Source organism: Camelus bactrianus, chromosome 35 (assembly GCF_048773025.1).
Source record: "Camelus bactrianus isolate YW-2024 breed Bactrian camel chromosome 35, ASM4877302v1, whole genome shotgun sequence".
Lineage (NCBI taxonomy): Eukaryota > Metazoa > Chordata > Mammalia > Artiodactyla > Camelidae > Camelus > Camelus bactrianus.
This window is the reverse complement of record NC_133573.1, coordinates 1,576,194-1,602,352: the sequence shown is the minus strand read 5'-3', so window position 1 is coordinate 1,602,352 and position 26,159 is coordinate 1,576,194. Positions and strand designations below refer to the sequence as shown.

General features: G+C 38.5%; 1 protein-coding gene across 1 annotated transcript in view; it reads right to left on the bottom strand.

The window, feature by feature from the left end:
• Window positions 1-26,159, bottom strand: part of CCDC7 (coiled-coil domain containing 7) — a 196,693-nt gene that overhangs the window by 76,626 nt on the left and 93,908 nt on the right. Inside the window, exons 16-19 of the mRNA XM_074357988.1 lie at window positions 13,913-14,161; window positions 13,022-13,094; window positions 6,594-6,692; window positions 5,989-6,117 (exon numbers count right to left, since the gene is read on the bottom strand). Coding sequence (XP_074214089.1) covers window positions 5,989-6,117; window positions 6,594-6,692; window positions 13,022-13,094; window positions 13,913-14,161 — 550 coding nt within the window. The remainder of the gene's footprint in view (window positions 1-5,988; window positions 6,118-6,593; window positions 6,693-13,021; window positions 13,095-13,912; window positions 14,162-26,159) is intronic.

The following is a 26,159-nucleotide window of genomic DNA, read 5'->3' as shown; positions in this document are numbered from 1 at the left end:
AACTAACAGAAACAAAATGAACATGATTGCATCATACTAAACAGCTTCTGCACAGCCAAGGAAACAACCAGGAGAGTAAAGAAACAACCTACAGAATAGGGGGAGACACTTGCAAACCGTGTGTCTGATAATATTGATGATCACTAAACCTACTAGAGAGTCTTTCACTCTTGAGAGTTCTTTGCTTCTTTACAGGCATTTGAGTTTTTGCTACTGAATCCTTTTCATCTGACACTTCATCATAACCTACATAAAGAAATGCACTGAATCTACTAAATCAAAAAACAGATCTACTATGAAATACCTAGACTCCAACCTCATACAAGTGTACAGCAGAATTATCTTTCATTTTGATAAAGTTAAAAATAAATTACCATAGTGCTAGATATGACATGAAAATCGAGAGAAGTTTTAATGAGTGTTTTGAACACATTTCTGTAAATCTCATGTTTTGTTATTCATACTTTGTTACTATATAATCATAGGCCAAATAATGAAAACACATATGCACAAGGTTACTCATTATAGCATCATTTATAGTTGCATAATATTCAAAACCACCTAAAATATCCATCACTTATTCTTTGAATAACCCAAGATATATACTATAGTCTATGATGTGGTATAAATAATGGTACATAATCTGACATAAACAGCTGTACACATAGCCATAAAGTGAATAAAAAAGTTCTCCCAAACTGACATGAAAGAATTTCCAAGAGAGAATGTCAAGTGAAAAATAAAAGTGAAAAAGCAGGTATCCAGTGTAATACCTTTGAGGTAAGTAAGAAAGGAGGGGAAGTTAGGGGGGAAACTGAGAAAAATACAGAAGCACTTACATTACACAATGAAACAGGAATGATAAAGCAGAAAACAATACCGACAGTCCCACACAACAGAAGGCAAACGGAGGAAGCTGGCGGAGGGGTTCAGGAAAGGATGTGCGTGCGCGCACGTGCTCTAGCTCTCTCTGTCTCTCTCTTAGAAGTAGGTGAATATTCTGCATATCCCCCCCCCAATTATACTAACAAGGATGTGAAGAGAGCACTAAACATGAAAGCAACTTAAGGACTGAACCAAATGAACTAAAAAAGAAACCAAGCCCTGATCCAAGTAACTCATGAACACAGCGTCATATCTCCGTCTCTGGTAAGAGCAATAAAATCATGGACTCTTCTACCTGGTTTGTTTTCCTACTGGTGTGAGCTAATCAGTTATAAGCAACGTCAGGGCCACACAGGACAAGCGAGTAAACAGGCGGATGTTGTACAGAGTTAGGATTTACACCATGAAAGAAAGGATGCCGTGCACAGAGGGAGGAAAGGACACGCCTGAGGGGTGGATTGGAACCAGAAGCATCTGCAGGAATTCATCACTTCTAAATATGGCTGTGTGTACATACATGCACGTACGCACAAGTATGTGTGCAGGTCTATGTATGCATGAATATGTACATGTATGTTAGGATATACGCACGTGTTTGTGTGTATTTTCTAGTCTGGGTGCTCAGAACACCTCAAAGACACCCCATGGGAACAATCGGATCTTTGTTTCTAACAACATTTCCCACTTAAAACCATCAAGGCTCCTAGGAACAACAGCTGACGTCAGCTATGAGACAGGAAACGTGCAAGTTGGCGAGGGACATCTTGTCATACTAAATAGCAGGGCGTTTCTCAGTGACTAGGAGCACTGGGGTCATATAAGGACACAGAAATTATCTTGAATAAATTCCTACTTGCCAATGCTAGGGTAATTTTAGAACTAAAAAAGAAGAAAAGTATGAGCTATAAAACCGCAGAGAAGACGAGAATCCACAGCTTCACATCGACAGTAAAACAGTAAGTGGAGGAAGGAAGAAGTGCGGGTGAGGGCAGGGCAGACCAGGTGCCAACTGCTCGAACACAGAGGTGGTGCCGGAGTGGGGGAACCACCATCGTGGAAGCGTCAAAGCAGAGATTAGTTCAGGGAAGCATTGCGACACATCCTGAATCTAGGCAATTTTGACAGGGAATAGGATATCTGCATGATCTTAAACTATCTTTGATAGATTACTTATTACTAGATAAGGAAAAAATAGTAAGGTAGAGAAATCAGAAAGCACGTTGACAGGTGATCATTATTAAAATCACAGATTAATGACGGATATACACAGTGCAGCGCTGGATGTGATGACCTAAGAATTACATCAGACAAGTCCAAAATGAGGACCCTTTCTTTAGTCAATATCCTTCAAAAATGTTAATGTCAAAAAAAGACAAAGAAAAGCTAAGGAAATATTCTAGACTGAAGAAGCCTAGAAACATAACAACTACATGCAACAGCTGACACTAGACTAGATTCTGTACTGGAAAGAAAAATATGTCATAAAGGATAATATTGGGTAAAATGACAAATGCTGGATTATGAATGGTAGGTTTAAAAAAGTATTACATTAATCTTAAGTTTACTGCAATTTAAAATTGTATCGTGGCTATACAGAAAATAAGCTTAAACCTAGGAAATACATGCTGAAGTATCAGGGCTATGATGTACGCAACTTGTTTTCAAATAGTTCAGAAAAAATATGCTATATACACATACGTAACTGATTATACTACATAAAAGAGCAAATGATAAAGACAAAAAAGCAAATGGAAAAAATTTTAATGATCTAGATGAAGGACATACAGGTTTTCTTTGTACTAATTATTTTAACTTTTCTATAAATTTAAAATTATTTCTGAAGAAAAACTTCCTAAAAGATAACCACAATCAAAAATGGTAATATTCATACCATCCAAGGCAACACTCCAAAGTACTGATGCATTAGCAGAATAAAAACACTGAAACCTACTCCTCCGTGGAAGCAAAGAAAATACTGGCCAAAACCCAACAAAGTCAGCATTTTCAGAACTCCATGTTTTAAATAAAGGCCTGCAGTAATCTGAGAAGCATTTTTTTAAAATGACTGATTCTTGGTAAAACCAGTGAGCCTTCCAGCATGTGACTATTCCCTAATTCCACTCTCCTCTTCCCAGGTCCACTGCTCCCTTGTAAATCAACAGGCTTACAACTACAGTTGTACAGAATTTATAGAGTAGTCCAATAAACTCACTAAGCAATAAAATAAATAAAAACACCAAACCCTGGGGAAGGGGAGTAACCTGATCTCCATAGTTGCATATTATATTTAAAATGGCTAGTCTTCAATTTAAAAAATGAGGCATGAGAAGAAACAAAGCAGCCAATACACAGTACAGAAGAGAAGCAGTCAACAGAAACTCTCAGTGAGGAAGCCCAAACACTGAACTTACTAGAGAAAGATTTTTAACCAGCTTTTATAAATATGTTCAAATAACTAAAAGAAACCATGTCTAAAGAATTAAAGGAAAGTATAAAAATTATATCTCACCATCAGAGAATATCAATAATATGACAGAAATCTGTTAAAGAATCAAGAAGAAATTCTAGAGCAGAAAGAACAGTGACTGAAATGCCAAGAGGGAACCAAAGGCAGGACTAAAGAGGCAACAAGTCAGTGAAACTAGAGGTAAACTGAGACTGTCCAGTCAAAGGGTCAGAAAGAGAGAGGGATGAAGAAAAATGCACAGAGCCTCAGAGACTGGCGGAAACAAGAGTACCAACATATGTGTAATGGGCACCTCAGAGGAACAGGAAAGAAAGAAGAAAGAATTTGTGAAGAATAATAATCATTAACTTCTCCAATTATGAAAAACTCTAATCTTCACATAAAGAAGCTCAACAAACTCAAAGTGCAATCAAAGAGATCCACACGTAAACATATCATAGTGAAATTGTCAAAACCAGTTTTTGAGCTTCCACAATTCTTAATTTGAGATGGGATTTTTGAGGTTAAAACTACCTGATGTCCATTTTTTTCAGAAGTTTTTGATCCACTAAAACATTAAACTGTTTTATTCTGAAGCCTCTGAATTATTAAGAACCACCAAAGTTTCCTTTCATTTTTACAGTAATTTAAGCAAATGACCACAATTTTTTAAATGATTAAAAAGTAAGTCCAGACTATGAAGTGTAACTAACCATGAGAGTGTTTTTACTGAAAGCAGGAGTAGGCATTGCTGTTTCATACACACACTTAGAAAGCTGAAAACAGACTTCATTTTTCCAAGCATACTGAGTTTTTTTAAGTTTTCACATTTTAAAACATAATTGATTTAGAAATTGGAATAAATAAAAATAATGATTCAACATATTTTAAAAAGAAAAATGGATTAGTGGGGAAAAAACAGAAAGTACTTCAAAATATTTAAATTCAAATATATCAATAGTTACAATAATTGTAAACAGATTACATGTTCTAGAAACAAGTAAAGTCACATTGGATTTATAAGCAATCTGACTAAAAACTGCTTGTAAGACATACCACCAAAGTTTACATTTAGAAATGTAGAAAATACAAAATACAGAAAGGTGGAAAGAAAATATATGAAAAAAAGATATGCTATGCCTATATTAACCAAAATAAATCCTCTATAGTTCTGTCAATGTCAGACAAAGTAGAATTTAAGATCAAGGACCTTACCAAAGATTAAGATGGTCTCTTTAATATAAATAAAACATTGAATTCAGCAGAAATATGTACTTTTAAAAATTTGTATACAACTAATAACACAGGCAGTACTACAAGGAGAAATAGATAAATCCAAAATCATAGTAATAGAATTCAATGTGCATCACTCAGTAAATGGTAGAACAAACAACAAATTTAAGAATACCAAGAAATAAAAAATTTAAATAATATAAGTTTTAAAAACTTTACAGTGATGTTTATAAGGTTGTATCAGGCTATACATTCATGATTCAAATTTTACTTGATTTAAAATCAATTAATTTAAAAAATAAATTAATAATTTTTATAATTATCATATTTACTACTGAGTCTTTTCTTTCTAGCAGCTCCAAGTATTAGGCAAAATATTTTCATCTGATACTTTACTCACACTCTGAGCTGTAAGAAGACTTCTAAATGCACTAAGTAGAGAACCAGACGTGTGGTATCAGTACCATACGCAACACATGTTAATTACCCAATACCTTCTCACATTGTTCAATGATACAAGCAAAGCATACTTTGTGGTAATAAACTACTAAAAGACACTACCTACTTAACTATAAACATATGTGACTATATACGTTTTCACTTGAGCAAACAGAACCAGCCTTGTTATTTTTTAGATACTCTGGGATATCAAAAAATTTTAACTAATAATTTAATATTGGTTGATATTCTCTAGTTTTCTTGGCATAGTCACACTTTACAATAAAGTTTAAACTGGGGGTACCAGATATGTCTAAGAAAAAATATGTAACGATTTAAAAATAAAAAGCAGAAACAAGACTAAAAGAAAGTTATCAGGCAGGAAGCACAAAGAAAATGGTGTAACTTAAATCTCAGAATATCAAAATTTGACCAAGTGTGATTATGAGTGCTAATTAAAAGACAAAGAATCAGGCTGAATTTGAAAAATATACAGTACAAGCTATACTACATACTATATACTATACTATATACTAGAGACACAGAAAAATCGTAATGATACACAAAGGTTAACGCAACAGGATAGAAAAAATGTGTCGTGCAAACAACCAGCCAGACGTTAGGGCCACATTAATAGCAAGCATGGTAGTAAAAAAATACAAACAAAAACTGTAAAAATGATCAAGGAGTTCCCTTTACTGGGATGAAAAGGTCTGTCCTTTAGGAAACTTATTAATTTTAAATTTACGTAAATGTCAATAATGAAGTATGATAAGATAGAAAGCAAAACTTGACCAAACATAAGAAGAAAGAGAGAAATCCATAATCTTAGCAGGGAATTTAACCCAGCTAACTCAGGAATTATAGAGCACACAGATAAATCACCAACGGGCAAAACAGTGGGAGACATATCCATGAACCATGGAACAAAGCTCTGCTGAATTTAGTTGAAAATAATTTTACAAGAGTTTAAGTTAGTTACTTACTATCGAAACTGTCACTTCCAGCAGCTCTGAGATTCTTAATTTGAAGTTGGCTTCTTAACATTAAAGCTATGCCCGCAGGCCATTGATCTCTAACAGACAGCATATCATTTGGCTCAGTTATAAGAAATGCTAAACAGAAAAACAGATCTATTATGAAACTTCTGGATATGCCAAGTAATCACCAAAATGTCTTCTAATTTGTGCAACTTTACAGGAAGAGGACTGCAAAGCTACAGCAGCAAACTATCTACTTAAACAGACCATGATAGTGAAGTGGGAAACTGGTGTGAGTAGTTTTCACGAGTGTGTGTGGAGGCAGTCTCGTCACACAGTCTTGTTACACTCACCACGCAAATACCAAACAAAAGGTACCAAAGCTTCCATGTCAGTTCTTTAGTTATCTTAGGGTATTCATGATTAACATCAAAATGTAAACTGTTTACAAAATACATGCACAAACATTTTTAGAGTGCTGTTCAATTATTCTATTTCCTTCTTGATCTTAGTTGTTTTACCCATTATTTAAAGAAATCCAAAGGAAAAAAAGATCTTTTGATAAACTTAACTTAAAATAATTTAAAGATACCCATGATTATCATTCTTACCAGTGCGTCTGTTTCCTCGTTGTCTCAACATTGGTGTGTCAGGTTTTGACAGTACTTCATTCTCAGGCAGAAGGCTGCCATCTGACTCCTCATCCTGAGCTGCATAAAGAGACTCATTTAGTCCACTAAACAGAAAAACAGATTTACTGAGAAATCTCTAGATGTAAAACAAGTACACAGCAGCATTTTGTCTCATTTTTATAGTTACAATTAATTTACCATAATGCTAGATCTGGCACGAAAATTGTGAGAACAGTTCTAATGAAGTTGTGTTTTAAGCTGTTTTATCATTTCCAGGACACAATGTGCAGTGAAAAAAATGAAAAAGAGGATACCTAGTATGCTATCTTTTGAGTAAGAACAAATGGGAAAGGAGGGGGGTGGAATGGAAAGAAACAGACATTTACTTTTACAAAATGAAACACAAGAAAGATAAGTCAGAAAGCAATATACTTAGTTCCCTTCAAGGGGGTGGTACAGGAGGGCTGGGGACTGTGAAGGGAAGGAATGCCGGAGGTATTTCTCTAAGGACAGCTGCCCTCTGCATCTGCAGGTTCCACATCCGCAGATTCAACCAACTGCAGATTGCAAATACCCAGAAAAAAAATTCCAGAAAGTTCCAAAAATGAAAACCTTAATTTGCCACGTGCTGGCAACACAAAATTTCCATTGTATTTGTAACTATTTGCATAGCATGTACATTGTCTTAGGTATTATCATCTAGAGATGATTTAAAGTACATGGGAGAAAAAAATAAAGTATATGGAGGATGAGGACAGGTCCTGTGCAAACACTACACCATTCTGCACAAGAGACCTGAGCATCTGTGGACACTGGTACCCAGGAGGGTCCTGGAACCAACCCCTGTGGATACCGAGGGGGCAACTACATACCTTTTGCATAATTATACTTTGAGAAGTAGGTTAATGTTGTACATATTCCCCCCAAAATAAAATTAAATCAATAGAATAATAAAAGGGAAGCAAAACTGAAAATAAATAAACAAACAAATCTTCTGAAGGGACAAACAAAGCACTAATTCAAGTAACCCAAGAGTACAAATCTGGCGCACAGGCTGGCCGAGTCAAGAGCGCGAGATGCAGGCAAAGTCATGAAATCCTTCCAGCAGGTTGGTTTTCCTAAGGCTATGTGGTGAGCAACTCTGAAACAAACTTAGCAGCATTATAGGATCCATCAAATGAGTAGATGTGATGCTGTTGTTCAGAGTCAAGCACAGTGCACTGTGGAAGAAAGGACATATACATACAAAAGAAAGGAAAGGAAAAGCACGACCGGAGGGGATGGACTGGAACTGAAGATGTTCATGAGAACTCTTGATTTCTAAACATGGCTATTTATATGTATACGCATATATGTGCATGTAGGTATATATACGTATGAATGTGCGTGTGTGTGTACTGAGGAGTCCGGCTCCAGGCCAAAATCTTATGTGTGATATTCATGATTCACCATACGCAATTACAGACAGACATTTCAACAATACTATTTGGAGATTTCAGTACCCCCAATTTAATGGATAAAGCAACTAAGATCAAGCAGGAGACAGAATGACTGAACAACACTATAAATTAACTAGAGCCCTGCAGAGGTCTACAGATATCTATATCCCTCCAACAAAAGCTGAACACATGTTCTTCTCAAATGCATGTGGAACATTTGACAAGATACACACTATGCTAGGCTATAAATCAAACCTCAGTAAGTTGAATAGGATTGACATCATATGAGGTAGGTTCCTTACACTCTGTAGAATGACATCAGAAGTCAGCAACAGAAGGAGATTAGGGAAATCCACAAACAAGTAAGAATTAAACAACACACTCCTAAATGACCAATAGGTCAAAGAAGAAATCACAAGGGAACTAGAAAACAGTTTGAAATAAAGGAAAACAAAAATATACCAAAATTTATGGAACAGTTAAAGTGGTGCTTAGAGGAAAATGTATAGCTCTAAACACCTCATTTTGAAAAACAAGAGAGCCCACAATCAGCAAACAAACTAAACCCAAAGCAAGCAAAAGGAAGCAAGAAATAAAAACCAGAGCAGAAATAAATAAAATAGAGAAGAGAAAAACAATAGAGAAAATTAACAACCCCAGAAACACTTGGTTGCTTTAATAAGCAAAAATAAATCACTAAATGTACTAAACCTTATTAACAGAGTAAAAGACAAAATGTAATAGAGTTCCTAGCTAGGGCGACTGGGCAAGAAAAAGAAATAAAAGAGCAATGCTGTAAAGAAAAAAATTAAACTATCTCTTCTCGTAGGTGTTGTAAATAGAAATACACACACAATCAAAAGACTCAAAATCTACTTTAATAAATACATTCAGCAAAGGTTTCAGATTATAGGATCAACATACTGACTCAACTGGACTTCAATACACTAGAAATAACTGGAAAATAAAATTAAGAAAAATAATCCCATTTTCAATACTATCAAAATCAGTAAAACACTTAATATATTTAACAAAAAAGTGTAAGACTTGTACACTGAAAACTACAAAACATCACTGAAAGTAATTAAATAAGATACAATAAAATGAAAGACATCCTTGGTTATGGATACATTAGACTTAATATTGTTAAAATCACAATACACTCCAAATGATCTACAGACTCAGTTTAATCCCTAGCAAAATCCCAGATGGCTATTTTGCAGAAAAGGGTAAGGTGATACTAAAACTCATACAGAAATTTAAGGGACCTAGAATACCCAAAACAATCTTGAAGAAGAAGAAAGTTGGAGAACTCCCACTTCCCAATTTAAAAACTTACTATAATAATCAAAATAATGTGATATTAGCAATAAGCACAGTCGTAGATACTGATGGAATAGAACTGAGTTCAGAAATAAACCCTCACATTTATTTATGATTAACTGATTTTCCAAAAGGGCATGAAGGAAAATCAGTGAGGAGAGATGAGTCTTTCCAACAAATGATGGTGGGAACTACTAAATATCCACATGTAAGAGAATGAAGTGGATCCCAGTGTCACACTATGTACAACTCAAAGTGGACTGTACACATAAATATGAGTCAAAATAATGAAACTCTTAGAAGAAAATATAAGGGTAAATTTTTACAACCTTAGGTTAGGCAATAGTTCCTTGCATATGGCACCAAAAGTCCATGTGACTAATGAAAATGCAGATAAACTGGACTTAATCAAAATAAAACTTCTGTAACTGGAAGTACAATGTAAGCTAGAAGTGTCATCACTCACATGTTTGCCTCAACTGGGACTACTGATCAGAAGACCTGTGTGTGGCCTTCCTGTAACATGAGCTTGCCAAGACTGAGCAAATTCCAAAAGAGCCATGCAGAAGGCGCAGGGCATCACTTAAACCTTATTCTATTCATGGAAATGGGTACAAGCCAGCCAAATTCAACATAAGGATACAACGGACGATCTTTTAGCTAGATTAGCTAAGGAAAAAGAGAGAAAACTCAAACAGCTAAAACAAGAAATGCAGGCCAGAACACTAGAATAAATTTTACAAAGCAAAAAAGATTTTAAGTCAATTCTGTGAATCATTGTATGCCAACAAATTGAATAATCAAAATGTAATGAACAAATCCTTAGAAACAGCAACCTACTAAGACTGAACCATGAAGGAGGAGAAAATCTGAAAATACCTGTAACTAGTAAGGAACCGAATCAATAGCCAAAAACTTCCCAATGAAAAAAAGTCTAAGAATGGATGGCTTCACTGGTGACTTCTACCAAACTCTTAAAGAATAATTAATACCAATCCTTCTCAAATTCTTTCAAAAGACAGAGTAGTAGGGAAAACTTCCTAAATCACTCTAGGAGTCCAACATTACCTGTTACTGAAGCCAGATAAAAACACTATTAAAAAAAAAAAAGAAAGAAAATTGCAGACCAATATCCCTTATAAATACAGATGCAAAACTACTCAACAAAATACCAGAAAACCAAATCCAGTAACATATTAAATGGACTATATACCAAGACCAAATGAGATCTACTCGAGGAATGCAAATGCACTTCAACATAAGAAAACCAATGTAATACACCACGTTAAGAGAGCAAGGGGAAAAAACATGTAACCATCTCAAATGATGCAGAAGATACATTTGACAAAATCTGACACCCCGTTAAGGTTTTTTTTTTTTTTTTAAAAAAAAGGACACTGAGAATAAAATATCAACATGATAAAGGCATTTATGATAACCCACAGCTAACATCCTACTCAATGCTGAAAAACTGAAAACTTCCCCACAAAGACTAGGAACAAGACAAAGACCTCCGTTTCTCCCACCCCTGTTCAACACTGTACTAGACGTTCTACCCAGAGCAATGAGAAAACAAAAGGAAATCAAAGGCAGCCAACATAGCAAGGAAGAAGTGAAACTATCTCTATTCACAGTAATGTGATCCTATGTACAGAAAACCCCGAAGACCCTGCATAAAAACACTGAAGTTAATAAATTCAGCAAAGGTTCAGAATACAAGATGAGCACGGAAAATCAGTTGTAATTTCTAAACGTCAGCCATGAGTAATCTAAAAATAAAGAAAAAAATTCTCTTTACTAGAGTATCAAAAAGAGTAGCATACTTAGGAAAACGATTAGCCAAGGAATTACAAGAACTGTACACTGAAAACTACCAAACATTGCTAAAGTAAACTAAATACATGGAAAGGCACCCTGGGTTCATGGATCGGAAGACTAGTGTTATTAAGACGGCAATAATTCCCAAGGCCATCTATAGATTGAGTGCATTCCTTATCAAAATCTGAAAGGCCTATTTGCAAAAATGGAAAAAAATTGATTCAAAAATTCATATGCAATTGCAAAGGGTCTCTAATAGCCAAAATGGTTTAATATCCAGAATATATAAAGAACCTCTACAATTCAGCAAAACAAACAAATCAATTAAAAAATGGGTCAAGGAGTTCTATGGACATTTTTTCCAATCTTTTGCCAAAGATTACCAACAAATTCCCAACAAGCACACACAAAGACGCTTAACATCTTTAGTAATCGGAGAAATGTGAATCAAAATCACAGTGAGATACACTTCACGCCTACGAGAATCACCAGAACTTAAAGAAAAAGGAAAGCAAGTGCTGGCAAGGATGCGACTCCTTGTACTCTGCTACTGGAACACACAATGGTGCAGTCACTATGGAAAACAGCTGTGCAGGTCCTCCAAAAGCCGAACAGAATTACCTTATGATCCAGTAGTTACACTCCTACCTGAACAACTGAAAACAGAGGTTTAAACAGATGCAGTACACCATGTTCATTGCAGCATTATGAACAATAGCCAAAAAGGGGGAATCAACCTGAAAGTCCATCAGCAGATGAATGGATAAACAAAATGTGGTATGTACACACAATGAATATTGTTCAGCCACAAAAAGTGACAAAATTCTGACACATGCTTCAATGTGGATGAACCTTGAAAACATTATGCTAAGTGAAACAGGCCAGACACAAAAGGACAAATATTGTATGATTCCACTTACATGAAACATAACAGGCAAGTTCATAGAGACAGAAAGTCAAGTTAGAGGTGAGCGGGGGCTGGATGGAGGCGTGCATGGGAGTCATTGCCCAGCAAGTTCCTTACTGGGTGATGGAAAGTGGTGGAAACAGATGTGGTGACGGCTGCACAACGCTGTGAATGTACTTAATGCCACTGAATCGTATACTTGAAAGATGATTAAATGTCACTTTATGTTATGTATATTTTACCACAATGAAAAAAATTTTTTGTCAATTGATTATAAATTCTGTTCAACTACTGGTAAAAATTCATTTAAGAACCATGAACAAAAGAAAGTGTCCTGACCATAAGAAGACATATTCATCTCAGACAAGCAATCATCCTAGGGGGCAGGTAAAGGCATTCTCGCTTCAGTGCACAGAAGAAGAGCACAGCCCTCCCTCTGCATCACAATCATTTAATTCTGTTTGGAAGTCCAGGCCAATGCAATCAGACAAGGGTCGGTCACAAAAGCCATGTATGTTGGAAAAAAGAACAGATTTACTATTTTAAAAAATATGTTACACATAAAACACCTAAAGAATCAAGCTAAACAAGTAATTACTCAAGTCACCTTTTTTCCTGCTGTACCCTGATGGCCTTTGGCGTAATACCACGTTAAGGACTCATAACGCTCAACGCTGTCATTTGGTTGAGGCAGAGCCATCAAGGCCCTTTTACATAAATTTTAGTGGAGATAGACTGAGTAATATGTAAACTCAGCAGGTTAATTTTTATATACTGGTCAATATACTTGTATATTACCTTACGACTGTCTAAGAAGTTATTTCTCTGTTTAAGTCATGTTCTTGATTCATTTATTTAGAGTTATAATATGGGAACACACAATCATTAACATTTTCATCTTATGAAACAGGAAATCTTACCATCCAATTCTCTTTCTTCTTGGTAAGTCTGTTTTTCAGTCTTACTTTGTAAATTCTCTTCTGAAATGGTAGCCTTAAGAACAAAAGTTAAAATAATCACAGATTATACATTTCAGAACTTTAATTACTGTCTTTGATATCTGCTCTGTCATCACAGAAACATCTGACTTTTCACTTCTTCCTGGCATCTGGGAATCTTGGAGTGTGGCAGGGTCCTGAGCACTACTGGGCTCTTCCTCTTAAATCATTCCAAGTAAATCGTGTCAATAACTTTTTATTATGATTCTAGTTTAGATTTATATCTTCACGTGATTCAATCTCTAGACAAACTCAAGCGGCTTTACAAAATTATTTTTATAAGGCCACTTTAATAACTTCTACAGTAAAAACATTGTGACCATATGTTAAATATGTATGGCCATAGTTTCACTTCTCTTCTTCCCAGAATTTTTACACCAAGAATTTCTTAATTAAACACTATTTTAACAAAAGCAATTCTAATAATTTTCTAGGGTTCGTTTAAGGCATATAAAGTTATTTCAAAATGACTATGCTTTCACAAATACCTTAACAAAGAAAACTCATTTTTGTGTATTAACGTGAAATAAAAATTTCTGTCTCAGTCAGAAAGTATGTCTTTTAATTTATCATTAAAGCTCTAAGCCACAACTTCTTTGTTGATACAGATTACAATTTTTATTTTAAAATATTCCCTTGATTCCCAAATATCACTTTAAAATCCTAAATGTAACACAGGTTGTATCCAAAGGCAAACGTTTTATTCTGTTTAAGTAAGAAATGCTGATGTTTTGAATGAACACTTACCAACAGCACTGAAGGGGTCTAGCAACACAAAATGAATAGCTTCCAAGTTACTGCACTGTGTCTCACCTTTGAGATGTCAGTCTCCAGTGGCTTTCTTTTAATAACAACAGTGGGGGCGACGAATGGTGCTGTTGGTCTGTCACTCCCTGGAAGTGATGCTCTGGGAGACTGTGACTCTTCCATTTCCTTGCTCGGTAATACTCCTGTAAATGATTTACCACGGGTCTCTGATGAAAGTATATGGAAGAGATCTCCATCAGCTAAAACGTCATCTGAACTCTTCAGAAAATGTGATCCATCCTGAGACTCGAGGATCTGTGAAAGATCTGAAGTATCAGGGCTAGCTCTTCCCTTCTCTGAGGTTTAGAATTACTAAACGTCTGCATTAGGTTATCTGAAGAACATTTTTTTATTTGTAACTGAAGACTCATGTTCACAATCTATAAGAATAGTGAATACACAGTTACAGGTGTTCATTAGTGAATATTAACACAAACATGAAGTGAAGCTGGATAGGAAGCCAAGACACCTACTGGGCTTCCAGACACACACACGGGCTCAGCGTGGCCAGGATGCAGAATGGGAGACCCTGAGTTCACCTCCCCTCACAGGCACACCAAAATCATACCTATTTACAGAGCAACTACTGATGGGAAAAGCAGGAAGATCAACACAAAAGACCCACTAAAGACACAAAGGACGAACCACGACAAGCTAAGCAGGAAGGGCAGAGTCATGGTACAAAGGAGACGTGCACCCCAAGCAGACAGGCCACACAGGGAAGACAGCTATGTGTGCACAGGGTCTCCCGGAGGAGCCAGCGGGCCAAACCCACTTCGGGCTCCCCTGCCCAGGGGTCCTGCACCAAGAGGATGAGCCCTAGAGCATGTGGCTTTGAAGACCAGTGGGACTCACTTTCGGGAGAGTCGGTGGGCTACGGGAAATAGACTCCACTCTAAAAGGAAACACACACAACCTCACGCCCCCAGGACTCAGGGCAGAAGCAGTAACTTGAAAGGAGCCTGGGTCAGACCCACCTGCTGATCTTGGAGAGCCTTGCAGAGGCAGGAGGCATCGGAGCCCCCCATGGGGACACAGACATTGGCGGCCGTTTGAGTGAGCTCATTCCATTACGTGGCACTGGTGGTGCCGGGAGCCACTTTGGAACACGGCCTCTAGCTCACCAGCACTGGGACCCAGCCCTACCCTCCCGTCTGTCAGCACCAGAATTCAGACACCTAGGAACAGGAAGCTCTCCAGGCAGGTGCATACCACCAGCTGCCTTAAGACCCCCTGAGCTCACAGCCACCTTGGGACATGTCCCTGTCCATCACTGAGCAGATACCAGCCCCAGGACCACCACAGCCTACAGCCTGCCGTGGTAGGACCCAGCCCACCCACCAGCAAGCCGACACCAGCTCCAGGTCACCACGGCCCTTCAGCCAGTAACTCTGGGATCCAGCCCAACCTACCAAAATGGGCAAACACTGGCTTTGGGACTCCCAGGTAGATGGGACAGCCACATAATTAATCCAGAGACAAGAGCCCAGAAAGAGGAATATTTCTTAGACATGCTGGAGCAAGAGATTTGCTACAAAAGGCAGACATGGAGCAGTAAGTTGTAAGCAGGTGGCTAGAGCACTCTTTACCTAAAGAAGGAGAAAGAGGTCAGATTCAGTGAAGTCTGGAAAAAATGGCATGAGTATGGCTGGCAGTTCCCAGGCCAACAGCAAAGCCTGAAAGGGGCTGGAGAAAACTGCTGGGATGAGCTGCTCTACAGCTGGCCTTGAAGCAAAAGAAGGGAGGGAAACTACTGGGTTGACACAAAGTTTGGCATGGTTGTTAAGAGTTACAGATAGAACAAACTGAGACAGAGGCTGGAGCTGCAGCCCTGTCCTCCTCAGCTCCCCCGAGGGTGAGACCTCAAGCCTCCCTATGCTTACTCGGCACTGAGAGTCCTACACAGTGTGCAGAAAGGAGGTGAGCCGCGTGGAGACGTCCAGCCTCGGGAGGTCCTCCCTATAAGGCTGGCTCCCGGCTGGCGTCCGGGAGCTTGCCAGGGTTCCCGCCACCCTGAAACTTGCCAGAGTGCCTCCCTGGGCCCAGACTGTACAAACGATGTGGACTTCTAGGAGTCTGGTTTTCGGTCTGTCTGACCACCCACCAGTAACAGCCCTGGGTACCGAGTGTCTCAGGAGCTTGCTGCCACAGTGCGCTGCTGGAGGGAGGAAGAGCATCCAGCGCGGCTTCACCGAGACGGGACTCTCACGTGCTGATACCCGATTTTTCCCAGACTTTGCCCCACGTGCCTTCTCCCTTTACTGAGTTTGCTTTGTATCCTCTTCCTGTAACACCATGATGACTGTGTACTGAGTCCTCTGAGTCCTCCTAGCAAATCACTGTACCTAAGGATGCTCTTGGGGATCCCCAAAACAGCTGCCATCAGAAGTGAGATTCACTACAATGGCCCCTGACTCACTACAACAGGGGGAAAAGGAGTCGTGAAAGGCTGGGATGGGATATGACTAACTTTTGACCACCAGGCAGTTGCTCTGTATGAAACAGCAGCTGAGCCGCTGCCTGGTGTGAGAGGTAAAGGTACCTACGGAGTCTGAACAGGGTACATTCAACTCCAGAAGAACTGACTTACTGGATCCCCTGGCTGCTCTTCTGGTGCTGAGTAAAGCGAGGGGAAAAGGTGCAGCCTGGGTGATGTCTCTGGTTTTTGTTTCTCCACCAAGTGGGAGGAGAGAGGACCGGAAAATTTCCCAAAAGTGAGCCCTGGATGGGCCAAAGGCAATAAAAATTAGTTTGTGGTTTCTCTCTCCTCTGGGTGGAAAAAGAAAAGTTACATTAGCTCCTAGAGCTGAAACAATGCTTTAAATAAACCAGAGGAAGAAGCGGGCGTGGAGGTGGAGGAGGAGGGACGCCAGCGTTCCCTTCAGCCTGCCCTGCCACTGCCGAGGCACCGACCAGTTCCCTGTCTCACCTGTGATTCCCCTGCAGCGGTAGTGTTAACCCTGTAAATGCTAAGTTCACAGCTAGTATAAATGTGCAACGAGGACAAAAGGGGAATTATTTTCATGGCTTTGTATTTTGTAGCTCCTGTATGTGGATATATGATAAAAATTGACATGGAATGTTCCCTGTTTTAAATTTCACAAATGCTAAACATCATCCTGATAAGGGAAAGCTGCAAAGGAAAGTGTTAACAGGACACATCCTCCTGGCACTTACACCAGGGGTGGCTGGTTATTTAGGTTCTTTGAATACTGAAAAGAGGACGAGACTCCATGATTCGTGATTTTTGCCTACTGGAACCTCTGAGAAAGGAGAGGCAACAGGGACAGAAGAGGCAACCCCTAACTGAAGGTATGCTCTTGGGGCTTTAAAAAGCACTTTCAGTTGCTAATAGATGTCTGGTCCTTAGAATACGATGATTCTCCATCCCGACGTGCCCGTTTTTGAGCAAGTCCATTTGGGCTCTAAAACTGACAGAAATGCAGCTTGGGAAAGCCTTGACTGTCAGCTGGAATAAGGCTGTCTGTTTCTAAGCCTCGGGGAGGGGCTTCAAGGTGGAGTAGAAGGACATGGGGCTCAATCCCCGACAAACACATCAAAAATACACCTCCACGTGGAATAGTTCTCACACAACACCCACCAAGCTCTGACGGAAGATCTCGTGCAAGTGGAACTATAATGTAAATCTTTACCAAAAAAAAAAAAAGCAAAAGCAAAAGGACATCAGGGCAGGTCCTGTCCTCTGGGGAGGGAGCAGCAGAGAAGGAAGGGCGCCCTCACACTGGAGCCCCCTCTGCAGCAGGGGGTCAGCAGAACGGAAGGAAAGCTTCAGAGGCCAGAGGCGAGCACAGGCCCACTTTGGGGCAGGCAAAATGGAGAGGAATCCAGGGCAGAGGGAGTCCATGGGGTCCGTAGCCCGAGGGGCAAGCGGGCTGTGCTGGGATGGAGTGCTGAGTTCGGGCTGCAGAGAATGGAGCCAGGAAGAGACCTGGGGTTGATGGCGCAGAGGCAGCATCAGGGGGAGTGTGTCCAGGAGAGCCCGGGCCCACTGGAGAGACTCCCCAGTTGACTAAGGTGACGCTGCCATAGTGGCCTCCTCCTCTACGAGCCCACAGGGTGTTGCTCGGCCATGAAGACCTCATGGTGAATGCATTCTCGCAAACGGGGTGTGCAACACCCCCATGGCAAACTCCTTCTCTGCAAGCCCACAGGGTGTGGCTTGATCCTGAAAGCCCTATTATTAACAAGCTGTGTGTAATGAGGGACAGGTGATGACACCACAGAGGGCACCTCCCAGGGGACATCTCCTCTCCAGGTGGAAGCAGGGTAGCCCAACCAACCATGCACAGCAGTCAAAGTGACCTGGGGTTTCTACTCCAAGAACTGGGGAGCAGACCCAGCCACTAACAGGGATGTGACAACTACAGAGCAAAGAGGAGGCCCCACTCAACATCCAGGGCAGGCTCTGGAAAACTCATCAACAACCACATCCCCAGTTAGTGGGTAGCAGCCAGCACACATGCAGGACAGGCACGGCAACCATCCACACTAAAAGCAGCTCTCACAACAAAAATATCAGATGCACGCAGTCTACACGTGGGCTTGTCCACATAAAAAGACCACAGTAGGTAACTATTATTCCTAAATCCATAGAGTTAGAGAAAGTAAAATGAAGATGCTGAGGAATCACTCCCAGTTAAAAGAACAAGAGAAACTCCCGAAAGAATGAACCAAGAGATAGACCTCTACAGTCTACCAGAACTTGAGTTCAAAAAGGAGGGGATAAATGCTCTGGAGGACACAGAAGGAGCTATCAACAAAAATGCAGAATATTTGAAAAAGGAAATAGAAACTATAAAGAGGAGAAAATTAAAATCAGAAAACTCAACTGCCAAGATAGAAGCCAATCTAAAAGAAGTCAAAAGCAGAGCAAGTAATGCAGAAGAACAAATAAGTGATTTAGAAAACAGGATAATGGGAAAAACTTAATCAGAAAAGTAGACAGAAAAAAGAAAAAAAGTTGAAAGCAATACAAGAGCCCTAAGGTATAATACACAGTGCGCCAGTCTATGCACAACTGGGGCCCCAGATGGGGAAGAAAGAACAGAGAAAGATCGGAAATGTATTTGAAGAAATTATGGCTGAAAAATTCCTATCCCTAAAGAATGAAACAGGTATCCAAGTGCAGGAAGCACAGAGGGTCCCAAACAAGATGAACACAAACAGAGCTACACCAAGACATATTAGTATTAATACGTCCAAAGTTAAAAATAAAGAAAAGATTCTAAATGTGGCAAGAGAAAAAGAGTTACCAGGAAACCCTCCACAGAAAAACTGCTGGCAAGAAGGCAGCAAGATATATTAAAAGTCCTGAAAGAGAAAAACCTAGTACCTAGCAAAACTATCATCTGGAACAGGAGAGAGAATTTCTCAGACAAGCAAAAACTAAAAAAACGCAGCAATAGTAAACCTACCATAAAAGAAATACTGAAAGGTCTTTTCTAAATAGAAAAGAAGCAGAATCTATAGAAGAGAAAATCACAATTGGAAATGTAGTAACAACAGTGAACAGCAAAAAAAAAAAAAAAAAAAAAAAAACCCCATAAACATCAAGGTGTAAAAGAGGACATAAAAATCATAAAATGTGAGAGAGAAAAGCAAGAAAATGTAATTTTTTGTTTTTTTAGGATGTGTATGAGCCCATATGGTTACCAGTCTAAAGGAAAGGGATATAGTAATAAGTTAATATACTTGAAAAACAGGGTAACCACATATAAAAGAAATCAAGCATCACTGAAAATCATCAACTCAAAAAGGAAAAAACAATAAGAAAAAGAAACAAATAAATAATAAACAACTAGAAAACAAGGTTTAAAATGGCAATAAACAGACATCTATCAATAATTACTGTAAAAGTCAATGGACTAAACTGTCCAGTACAAATATAGAGAGTGGCAGACTAGATAACAAAAAAGAGCCCACAATATACCACCTTTAAGAGACTCACTTTAGGGCAAAGGACACACAGACTGAAAGTAAGATGGAAGAAGATATTTATGTAAATGGAAATGACAAGAAAGCAAGAGTAGCAATACTCATATCAGACAGAACAGACTTTAAAACAAAGGCCATAAAGAAAGATAAAGAAGGACACTATAATAATGATTAAAGGAGCAATACAAGAAGAGGATATTACAGTCATTAACATATATGCACCCAATATAGGAGCACCCAAATTCATAAAGCAAATACTAACAGATATAAAGGGAGAAACCGATAGGAATATAATAGTAAGAGACTTTAACACCCCACTAACATCATTGGACAGGTCTTCTGAACAGAAAATCAATAAGGCAATAGAGATACTAAATGACACATTACAACAGTTAGACTTAGTTGATATTTTTAGGACCTTACACCCCCCCTAAAGAAAGACTATACATTCAAGTGTACACAGAATATTTTCTAAGATAGACCACATACTCAGACACAAAAGAAGCCTCAATAAATTTAAGAGGACAGAAATTATTTCAAGCATCTTTTCTGACCACAATGCCAAGAAACCAGAAATCAACCACAGAAAGAGAAAGAAGAAAAAAACAACCGCATGGAGACTAAACAACATGCTGCTAAAAAAACAAAGGGTCAACAATGAAATCAAAGAGGAAATTTTAAAATGCCTTGAGATAAACGACACTGTAAGAACAACCACGCAAAATCTATGGGTGCAGCAAAAGCAGTCCTAAGAGGGGAGTTCATAGTGATACAGGCCTTCCTCAGAAAACAAGAACAATCTCAAATAAACAATCTAACCTACTACCTAAAAGAATTAGAAAAAGAAGAACCTAAAACCTAAAGTTAGAAGAAGGAAAGAAATTTAAAAGATCAGGGAGGAAAGGAATAAAACGGAGATTTAAAAATAGAAAAAAGTCAATCAAACCAAGAGCTGGTTTTTTGAAAGAGTAAACAAAATTAACATACCTTTGGCCAGGCTCACCAAGAAGATGAGAGAGAGGACACAAATAAATAAAATAAGAAACGGAAATGGAGAAATTGCAACCAACACTATTGAAATTTTAAAAATATGTAACAATACTATGAACAACTATATGACAACAAAGTGGCCAACTTACAAGAAATGGACAAGTTTCCAGAAACATACAGTCTACCAAAACTGAATCAGGAAGATATAGATCACTTGAACAGACTGATCACTAGAAGTGAACTACAATCAGCAATTATAAAAAAAAAAAAAAAAAAAAAAACCTCCTTGCAAACAAAAGTCCAGGCCCAGATGGCTTCACTGGGGAATTCTATCAAACATACAAAGAACTCATACTAATCCTTACCAAAACCTCCTAAGAGACAGAAGAGGAAGGAACATTCCCAAACTCATTCCATGAAGCCACTATCATCCTGATACCAAAACCAAAGATGCTACCAAAACAGAAAATTACAGGCCAATATCACTGATGAACATAGATGCAAAAATTCTCAACAAAATTTAACAAACAGAATCCAATAACACATAAAAAAGATCATACACCATGATCGAGTTGGATTCATCCCAAGGACGCAAGGATGATTCAACATATACAGATCAATCAATGTGATACACCAAAGCAACAAAAGAAACGACAAAAATCACATGATCATCTCAACAGATGCTGAAAAGGCATTTGACAAAATTCAACACCCATTTATGATATAAACTTTTACCAAACTGGGTATAGGGGAAATATATCTTCACATAATAAAAGCTATATGACAAACCCACAGCCAGCATAATACTCAGTGGTGAAAAGTTGAAAGTTTTCCTGGTAAAATCTGGGACAAGACAAGGATGCCCACCCTCACCACTTCTATGCAACATAGTATTGGAAGTTCTAGCCACAGCAATCAGACAATAAATAATAAAAGGGATCCAAATTGGACGAGAAGAGATAAAATTGTCAATATATGCAGATGACATGATGCTATATATAGAAAGCCCTAAAGGCTCCACACAGAAACTACTAGACCTGAAATAAGAATTTAGCGAGGTAGCAGGATACAACATTAACATACAGAAATCTGTTGCATTTCTTCACACTAACAATGAAATATCAGAAAAGCAAAGTAAAAAACAAAAATCCCTTTTAAAATCGTATTTAAAAATAAAATACTTAGGAATAAATCTGACCAATGAGGTGAAAGACTTACATGTGAAGAACTACAAAACACTGATCAAGGAAGTTAAAGATGACTTAAAGAGATGGAAAGATATCCCATGCTCTTGGATTGGAAGAATTTACATTGTTAAATGGCCATACTACTCAAGGCAATCTACAAATTTAATGCAATCCCTGTCAATTTACCCAGGACATTTTTCATAGAACTAGAATAATCCTAAAATTTATATGGAATCACAAAAGACCCAGAATTGCCAAAGCGATACTGAAGAAAAAGAACAAAGCTGGGAGAATAACACTCCCAGATCTCAGACAATACTACAAGGCTACGGTAATCAAAATGGCATGGTACTAGCACAAAAACAGACATATAGATCAATGGAACAGAATAGAGAGCCCAGAAATAAACCCACAGACTTAGTCAATTAATCTTCAAAGGAGGTAAGAATATACAGTGGAGAAAAGACAGTCTTTTCAACAAGTAGTGTTGGGAAAGCTGGACAGCCTCGTGTTAATCAAGGTAATTAGAACACTCCCTCACACCATACACAAAAATAAATTCAAAATGACTCAAACACTTAATACGGAACACCATAAATCTCCTAGAAGAGAACATAGGCAAAACATTCTCTGGCATAATTTGTACCAGTGTTCTCCCAGGACAGTCTACCAAGGCAATAGAAATAAAAGCAAATATAAACAAATGCAACCTAATCAAACTTACAAGCTGTTTACGCAACAATGGAAACTATACACAAAACAAAAAGAAAACCTCCAGAATAAGAAAATATATTTGAAAATGATACAACAGACAATGATTAATTTCCAGAATACACAAACAACTCATACAACTTAATAACAAGAAAACAAACAACCCACTCCAAAAATGGGCAAATAACCTAAAAAAGCAATTCTCCAATGAAGACATAAAAATGGCCAACAGGCATATGAAAAAATGCTCAATATCACTAATTATCAGAGAAATGCAAATCAAAACTACAATGAGGTATCACTTCACACAAGTCAGAAAGGCCATCATTCAAAAATCCAAATAATAAATGCTGGAGAGGGTGTGGAGAAAAGGGAACTGTCCTACACTGTTGGTGGGAATGCAGTTTGGTGCACCCATTATGGAAAGCAGTATGGAGATTCCTTTAAAAATTAAAAATAGACTTACCACATGATCCAGCAATCCCACTCCTGGACATACATCTGGAGGAAACTAATTCAAAAAGACACATGCACCTCAATGTTCACTGCAGCACTATTTACAATAGCCAAGACATGGAAGCAACCTAAATATCATCGACAGATGATTAAATAAAGAAGTTGTGGTAGATATACACAATGGAATACTATGCAGCCATAAAAAATAATAAAATAAATGCCACTTGCAGCAACATAAACGGACCTGGAGATTATCATACTAAGTGAAGTAAGTCAGAAAGAGAAAGAAAAAGACTATGATATCACCTATATGTGGAATCTAAAGAAACAATACTAATGAACTTAATACAAAACAGAAACAGATTTACAGACAAAACAAACTTATGGTTATCAGGGGAGAGAGGGTGGAAAGGGATAAACTGGAAGTTTGGGATTTGCAGACACTAAATGCTATACATAAAATAGACAAGTTAATACTGTATAGCACATGGAATTATATTTAATACCTTGTAACATCCTATAATGAAAAAAGAATATAAAAAGGAATATATATATATGTACAACTGAATCACTATGCTGTACACCAGAAATTAATACATTGTAAATCGACTATACTTCAAGAAAAATAAATAAATAAAACAAAGACCTTACTACAACTAAATCAACTGTACTGAACTGAGGACCCTGAGTTGAGAGGCCCAGGGTGGAGGCCATGTGGGGGCCCTGTTACCGCTACTGCCTGACTAATGCATGTCCTCATGGGATGTACAGCCATTGTACCACGTGCTGCTCTGTGTGATTATATTTTGTGTGTGTGCCCTGACGGCCATGACACTGTCTTGGCCATGACACTGTCTCAGCAGTCAGCTGTAACTTACTGGCCGGAGTTATGCAGTACCTGAACTGGTACCCCCTTAGAAAACTAGTAAGGCAGCCACTCGGATTTCTAAGATATGGTTAACAGGATTTCTTTTAACTAGCTACGTCCAGGACTCCTAAAAGGCATAACTGGGACCAACGCTATATGTTGGTGTCATCCTGGAGTGTGGGGTCCCACTGATAATAATTTTACTCCTGGCCAAGGGCCATGGGGACGCACTGCACAGAGAAGAGTGCAAACAGCAGAAACTAAGCTGCTATTCTTCCAAAGACCTGACTGCAAGGTGGAGTCTTGGCCTGCATTTGGGGCCCTAGACTTTGAGAGGGTTCCTACAATTCTCAGAACTGATAAGAACAGTTTACCGTGTCCAAACTGTTAATACAACATAGTGGTCCTGCAGAACACCTGCTCTCCTCCTGGGAGTTTGGGGTTTTAGCACATGACAGTCCGAGGGCGCTACACGAGTCTCTAACGAGCTTCCCTGCAGACATTTCACCTGTGCTGTCACAGTTCACTGCTGGAGGAGTCGAGAGCATCCTGTGAGACTCCAGTGCAAGAGGACTCTGGGGAACTTGTACCTGGTGTCTCCTGGGTCTTTCCCTTTGCTGACTTTGCTTTGTGTCCTTTTGCTGCAACAAGTTACTCTATGCTGAGTCCTGGGAGTCCTCCTAGTGATGGGGGTGGTCTCAGGCATCCATCACACAGGGCTACCGTTTTTGTATTTTATATTACAACTGAGTTTGCTGTTTCTTTCTCAGATCATGTAATTGATATGGAAGTCCTGGATTACTAAGTCCAGCAAAGGTACACAGCCATGCAGGTTGGACAGCTGTCCTGCTGATCAAGTACATGAACTGGTGAAGAACCGTCTGAACGGCTATGATCATCCAACAGTACTGCATGCAGAGAGGGTAAAGTGCTCTCCAAACAAAATGTGGTGCGCACGGGAGTGCTGCGGAACACTAGCGTGTTTAGTTGAAACGCTGCTGGGCACCAAAGTGCGCTCAAGGGACAGGACCCTCTCCTGTTTTAGCTTGTAAGGGTTCCTCTTTAAAATCTACCTTATGCCTACAGTTTGGGTCACTAGTAAGTAATATGTTCCTTGCACAACAGTTAACTGAGGAAGTCATGAGACGTCCCCTAGTGTTTTTAATGACAAGGTAAATTTTCATTTGTAGAAGTTTCTTCTGGTAAAAATTTGAAAGAGAAAATAATTTTATTTTTTTTAATTTCATAATGAGAGAATACCTTTTCTTCACACATAATGCCTTCCTTGATCATCTAATCTAAATTATCCTTCCCTGTGACTCCCTGTATCAGGGAGTTTTATTGTCTTCATTTACTACTTTCTAAAATTACCTCGCTCATTTATTTCACTTGTTTATTGCCAGTCTTTGTCACTATAATGTCAACACCACAGGATAACAGGCCTTATTTGTAGTTTCTCAGTAAAACCTAAAGCCCAAAAGAGCACTCTCACATGAAGGTGATAAAATATTTGCTGAATTAATGAATTTAGTGAATAAGGGAATGAGCAAATTTAACAGCTGATCATCTAATCTATGGAGAAGAAATGCACATGTATTAATGCACTTCCTCTCTAGTACAAATGTGCTTTATAGCAAATATAATCAGTACTGGGGGAAAAACTAAAAAAAGGATTTAGACTAAAGTAGGTTGGCTGTGTAACTCTTAAAAATAAAACATAAATAGTTTACATTTTCATTTCTAAAAGGTGTAAATTTCAATGCTGTAAAACAATTAAGAAAAGACAACGCGCATGAAGTGAAACACTAAATTACTAGCATCTGTTGTGTCTGATTAAATATTTGCCACTAATTCATTCCCTAAGCCAAAATAAATTGCTAAATGTTGTTAAGTGCGAAAACTGTCCTTTATTGTAACCAACACCATGTGTCTGCTCAGGTGGGATCTCCTTACTTTACTTCCATCCATTCTCTGAAGGTTTGGGAGACTTTTCCAAAGTACTTCAGAAATTCTGTTGGGGTCTAAAAAGTAACCCAAAAGGAAGTTCGATAAATAATATTATGCCATATGCTTGATAGTTTGAATT